This window comes from Mesitornis unicolor, unplaced genomic scaffold, assembly GCF_000695765.1.
Source record: "Mesitornis unicolor isolate BGI_N332 unplaced genomic scaffold, ASM69576v1 scaffold43521, whole genome shotgun sequence".
NCBI classification, from domain to species: Eukaryota; Metazoa; Chordata; class Aves; order Mesitornithiformes; family Mesitornithidae; genus Mesitornis; species Mesitornis unicolor.
The window spans coordinates 247-6,097 of NW_010166560.1; the positions used below are offsets into that span (position 1 = coordinate 247).

At 59.6% G+C, this 5,851-nt stretch overlaps 1 protein-coding gene across 1 annotated transcript; it reads left to right on the forward strand.

Annotated features, from left to right (window-relative positions):
- Window positions 1-578: 578 nt before the first annotated feature.
- Window positions 579-5,395, forward strand: PPM1J (protein phosphatase, Mg2+/Mn2+ dependent, 1J; the record flags this gene model as incomplete). The annotated part of the gene is made up of 9 exons (XM_010195000.1): window positions 579-740; window positions 1,239-1,562; window positions 1,769-1,881; window positions 2,812-2,896; window positions 4,211-4,329; window positions 4,480-4,543; window positions 4,722-4,829; window positions 4,966-5,117; window positions 5,248-5,395. Coding segments are annotated over 9 exons (1,275 nt in total), but the record flags the coding sequence as incomplete, so codon positions are not given.
- Between the last annotated feature and the right edge of the window lie 456 nt (window positions 5,396-5,851).

The window sequence follows — 5,851 nt, forward strand, 5'->3', positions numbered from 1 at the left end:
GGCTGCGATTTCACCCTTGACTTGGCTGGTGGGGAAGGTCGGGCTTTGAAGGCCACCCTTGCTGCTCAGTGCTGTCTGTCTGCTTCTACATCCCTTGCTCGAGCTGAGCTTCCTGATATTCCAGGGAGATTTTTGAGATGTTAATTTGCCCCAGGAGGTACTGGGGCAGGAGTGCCCAGAGCAAAAACCACTCAGAGCAAAAATCACCCCCTGCTCAGGAGCAACACTTCTCTTTTGTCTCCCGAGACTTCTTTCTGCAAACCACTTGCAAAGCCTGTGCCCAAAATGCATATTTACAGCTTCTTCCCGTGAGCAAGTTTTGCAATCTAGACCTGAAATCTGCCATGCCAGCATGGGCTGTGCAAAGTTAGTGTGAATCTTTTTGTAAGAGTTCTGCTGGTTTTATCTTCATTGCTTTCTCTGAGGCACCTCTGAGAGGTGCTGGATGTGAGGGGACATCTCGCCTGGCTGCTGCTGCCCCAGACAGGACACAAGCACTTGTGGAGCAACCCAGGGGCAGGGACGAGGGTCAGGGGAGTGAGGTGTGCAGGGTGGGCTCTGCTGCTGTGTGATGTGAAAGAAAGAGCCTTTACGCTTTGTTTCCTCCTGGCAGGGTGATAAATGCAGGGAAGAGTCAGCACAACGAGGACCAGGCGTGCTGCGAGGTGGTGTTTGTGGAGAGGAGACCCAGCCCGAGGGGTCAGCTGCCGTCCAGGGAAGGCGTTGGGGAGCTGGATGGGGTGAGAGCTGGGGTGTGTGTGCAGGTGGGGACGTGACCGGGAGGGTGCCCAGTGGCAAGGCATGAGATGGGGCACGTGGCCATGTGTGCCCTGCCGTGTCCCCAGGGATTCCCTCGCGTCCCAGGCCAGCTGCCCCTGCTCCCTGCCAGCTCTTGCCATCGTTCCTGCTGGCCCACACCAGGGCTGGCCTGGGGAGGCCACTGGCCTGCGGGTGGGAGCTGGCTGCCGTGCTGGCCCTGTCGTGCCTCCTCTTTGGAGGAGCCGGCTGTTGAGGACATGGTGCTGGCAGCACAGGGTGACGCAGGGCTGGGCTTGTGCCAGGGACTGTCCTGTCCAGACCCCTCTGTCAGCTGCCTGCATCGCTCCTTCCTGCTGGCACCTGTGGGACTGAGGCAGAGCACTGTGTCCGTGTCCTCAGCCAGTGACCCCAGCTGCTCCGAATTCCCCGCCCCGTCTGCTTTCTCGCAGGTTCCCTAAATCTCCCCTCTCTCTCTGCAGGGCAGGAAGGGTTTCTATTTCCACTACTGGGCCCTGTTTGATGGCCACGCAGGCAGCGGTGCTGCTGTCCTGTCATCCAAGCGGCTCCACCTGCACATCTGCGATCAGCTCCGGGACCTCGTGGACATCCTGCAGGACCCCTCCCCACCTCCCATCTGTCTCCCGCACGATGCCAGGGCCAGCACTGTGGAGCCAAGCCAGGTACCCCTTGCAGAAGATGATGGGGAGGTCCCCAACGATGCTGTGCCACGGTTTCACCTGGAGAAAGTGGTGTCTCATGAGAGCCTGGTGATCGGTGCCATTGAAAATGCCTTCAAGCACATGGTGAGCGAGCCCCCACCTACAGGGTTGCCCAGCAAGCATCTCTGGTGTCTGTGTCTGCACTGCCCTGTCCTTCTCCCACAAAAAGCAGCTCTGTGGCAAAGAGGGGACTGCAGGATGGCTTTGGAACAGCTGGGTGCTGTTTTGGGCTGCTTTGCTGACTGGCATGAGGCCCCCTGCCCTGCCTGAGCTGCTTTCTGTCTCCCCAGGATGACCAGATCGAGCAGGAGCGAGCATCCCAGCACCTGTCCGGGGGCTGCTGCGCCCTGGCTGCCGTGTACCTCATGGGCAAGTTCTATGTGGCCAATGCCGGCGACAGCAGGTACAGCACCCCCCCGGGCAGCCCCTGCCTTTCACCCTGTAAGCATCCCGGTAGGATAGGGCGGTGCTGGAGGCATGGCCATGAGGAGCATCCCTGGGCTGTCCCAGAGGGCAGAGGCAGCAGGACCAGCCCAAGGATTTTGCCTGGTACATGCATTTCCCTGGGGGTTTTGCTGTAGCTCATGCTAAGAGTGAAGCTGGTTTGAATTGCACTGTTTACTGCAGGGTGAGCTTGTCCTCGGTGATGTCAGGCCAGCAAATGCAGGTTCTGGTAAATTATCTGAGGCTGGAGGATGTGCTTCCAGCTCTGGGACAGAGGAGGAGGAGGAGACCCTTCGTGCCTCTGCTTTCGGGTGAGGAACTCCTCCATGGCAGCAGTGACCTGACTGCGTGCTGGCTGTGCGGGATGGCAGCATGCACAGGGTCCCAAGGAGATCAGATGCTGTTGGAGCTGGGCTCAGCAGGGCCCTGCACCCTTGAGGAGGCCTGTGGGACAGCTGGGCCACCAGTGTGGAGATCCTCGATATCCCCCATGACATCCAGAAACATCACATCATCAGACTTCTGTTTTCTGAACACATCAGATGATCAGACTGGCTCCAGCAGTGAGCTGCAGTGCTGGTGTGGGCTGGGTGACTGTACCCGTTTTGCACTGCGTCATCCCCTCTTTTCCATTTTCCCTTCCTCCCTGTCCTTTGCAGGGGGGACATGCCCTGCCAGGGGGGCATGCTCTGCCTGGGGACCGGAGGGGCGTTACCTGCAGTGGGGCCAGTGAGCAGCCCCCAGTTTGGGGCTGGGAAGGAGGCAGGCAGTGGGGGGCAGGGGCTGCACCGCCTGGGCAGCTGTGCAGGGGTCAGCCCTGGAGACCTGGGCTTGGCTCCCCCACCACATCCCCTCTTCGCTAACCTCATCCTTACATGTCTCATTGCAGGGCCATTATCATCCGTAACGGGGAAATCATTCCAATGTCCAGGGAATTTACTCCAGAGACAGAGAGGCAGAGGCTGCAGTTTTTAGTAAGAAAGAGCTCTTTCTTTCAACCTCTTCCCTGCTGCCCCCCCTCCCTGGCGCTTGCCGCTGTGGGGGCTTCTGGTGGCTGGGGAAGCCCCAGTTTGCCGCGGGGTCGGTGTGAGAGGCTGTGCCTGCGATCCCGGGCTCTCAGCGCAGGGCCGGTTCGGTACGGCTGCACGGAGCCGGTTGGGTCTATGTTGTCCTGCTCCTGCCCGGGGAACGGGGGTATCGCATGCCCGGGCTGGCGCCCGACTGCTGCTGCGGGAGCACGGGGCTGACACCGGGCGGTGACGGGGACGAGTGTGGCTCGGTGCTCTGCACCCGTCCTGGTCCCTGCGCGGTCGAAGAAGCTGCAGCTCTTGCGCCGCGTCCTGATTTCTACCCCGCTGCTCCCCGGGGAGCAGGAGCTGACGTTGCCACCGGTTTCCATCTTTCTCCCTGAAAGCTCCCGCTCCTGCCTGGCCTGGACAAACCCCCCGGGGCACACAGGGAGACTTTGTAAGGTTATGAAGCCCTCTGTGACGGCAGCCCGGAGGAGGAGGCGTTTGTGCTGGAGGAGGTCTCGCTGGATGCGATTTCCTGGCTTGCAGCGTACTTGGAAAAACACCGAGGCGTTTTTTTTTTCTCGAGTCTATTTTTGAATGACCGAGAGGAGGAAACGCTGTGAGCAGGATCCTCTCCAGCCGGGTGTGATGGCCGGGCACGGACAGGGGCTGTGCAGGGGCCAGGCACACATTTGCCTGCTGAGCAGTGCCCGGCTGCGGTCACGGACCCCTAGAGCCGGACGGGGCTCTCCCTGCCCCTGCACTGAACCTCTTGTGTTTCCAAGAGCTCTTCTCCTTCCTTTCTGCTCTTTTTTTCCTCCATTTGCATTTTCCAGCGCTGTCCCTATTCCTAGTCCCTGCACGCTGTGCTCCGGGGGTCCCAGCCCTGCTGGCGCTGCTTGTGCTGCTTTTCATCCCCTGGCGCGGCTGCAGCCAGGACACAGTTTCCAAAAGGAGCCATGAGCTCTTCCCTGAGTGAGTCCCATGCCCTGTGCTGAGCCTGGGGAGGTTTGTGGCTCTGACTCCTCCTGGGCAAATTCCAGCTTCTCCTGGGATTTGCTGGGTTTGATCTCTTTTGAGCTCCCTATTTCCCAAAACTCTCCATATAAAACCTTCACCCTTGGGGAAGCCGCAGCTGAGGTCCTGGCAGGGTGGGGGTCCTGTACCATGGTGGCGGTGCCCGGCTCGGTGTGCAGTGTCAGCTGCCAGGGCAGGCGATGCTTTGTGTGTCCTCCTCTCCCAGCCCCACGGCTGAGCCACTGCTCCATCCCGCAGGCGTTCCTGAGGCCAGAGCTGCTGGGGAAGGAGTTCACGCACCTCGAGTTCCCTCGCAGGATCCATCCCAAGGAGCTGGGGAAGAAGATGCTGTACAGAGACCAAAGCATGAGCGGCTGGTAATGGGGCCATGGTGTGCTGGGTACCGGGGTCTTGAGGAGGCCTTGTGCCGGGGATGCTGCATCTCGGGGATGCTGCATCCCAAGCAGGCAGGGGAGGTGCTGGAGCCTTCACCCACTGACACATCGTCTCTGGCTTATTTTAACCAGGGCTTACAAAAAGATTGAAGAGGATGACCTGAAGTTTCCACTTATCTATGGGGAAGGCAAAAAGGTGAAGTGCTGTGGCAGGAGCTGTGTGAAGGTCACTTCCCACCAGCTCTTGCTGAATCAGGGGTTTCCAGCCTGTTTTTGCTAATACTGTCGCTGCTCCAATGCCACTGATTCTCAGCTGGGAATGGAGGCAGAGATGAAGTGGCTCAAAGTTTTGTTTTGGTTTCGCAATTCTCCAGGCTCGGGTGATGGCCACGATTGGGGTCACACGGGGTCTGGGAGACCACGACCTCAGGGTGTTCAGCTCCAACATCCGCATCAAGCCTTTCCTGTCCTGCTTCCCAGAGGTAAGCCCGGCTGTCCCCCACTCTGTGCCAAGGGGTTCCTGTGATGGCCAGAGCTGGTGGGGGTGACCGTGTCCCTGCTCACCTGGGCTCTCTGGGAGCCTCCTCTGCCCCTCACCCTCGTGTCTTGCCTGGCCAGGTCAGGGTTTACGACCTGACACAGTACGAGCACTGCCCTGATGATGTTCTGGTCCTGGGCACTGATGGGCTCTGGGATGTCACCAACGACAAGGAGGTAGCCGATGTGGTGATGGAGGTGCTGACAAGCTATGAGCCCAATGACCCATGCAGGTGAGCTGAGAGTGAGCAGGAGGATGAGCACGTCCTGCTTTATAGCATCTTTCATGCTCCTTGGAGCAGTGTGGTGGCAGGGGCTCTGCAGGTCTGGGACTGCTGCTGAGTGGCTGTGCCATGTCCCCAGGTACACTATGGTGGCCCAGGAGCTGGTGATGCGGTCCCGGGGGGTGCTGAAGGAGCGAGGCTGGCGGCTCCCCAATGACAAGCTGGGCTCCGGCGATGACATCTCCGTCTTCGTGGTCCCTCTTGGTGGTCCAGGCAACTACACGTGATGCCCAGTGATGCCCAGAGATCCTGGGGCAAAGGGGCTTGCCCTGCCTGGATGGAGGTGAGCGGGACACGGGACTGCCTCAGGGCCACCTCTCCCTGAGCACTTCTTTCCTGAGCCGACTGAGAAGAGTGAGAAACCAGGAGCCTCTGTGCCCCAGCACATCCCCCTGCCCTGCTGCATCTCAGCCCTGGGTGGTGATGGAAAAGCCTTGGAAGGAGAGCAGGGATTTGGCTCCAGGGATGTTTTTCATGCTGCCACTTTGTTGATTGCTGTGAAAAGTCAAAATCCTCCCTAGCTTCTTGCTGCATATTTTGCACCTCACCATGGATGCACTGGTCCAGCGATATGCAATGACTGGGGGCACTCACACCTGGAGAAGCTGCAATCACCTTCCCCCTGCTCTGCCACGCTTGCACTGGTGACACCAAAGCTGCTGTTGGGGCTGCGTGCAGGGGCC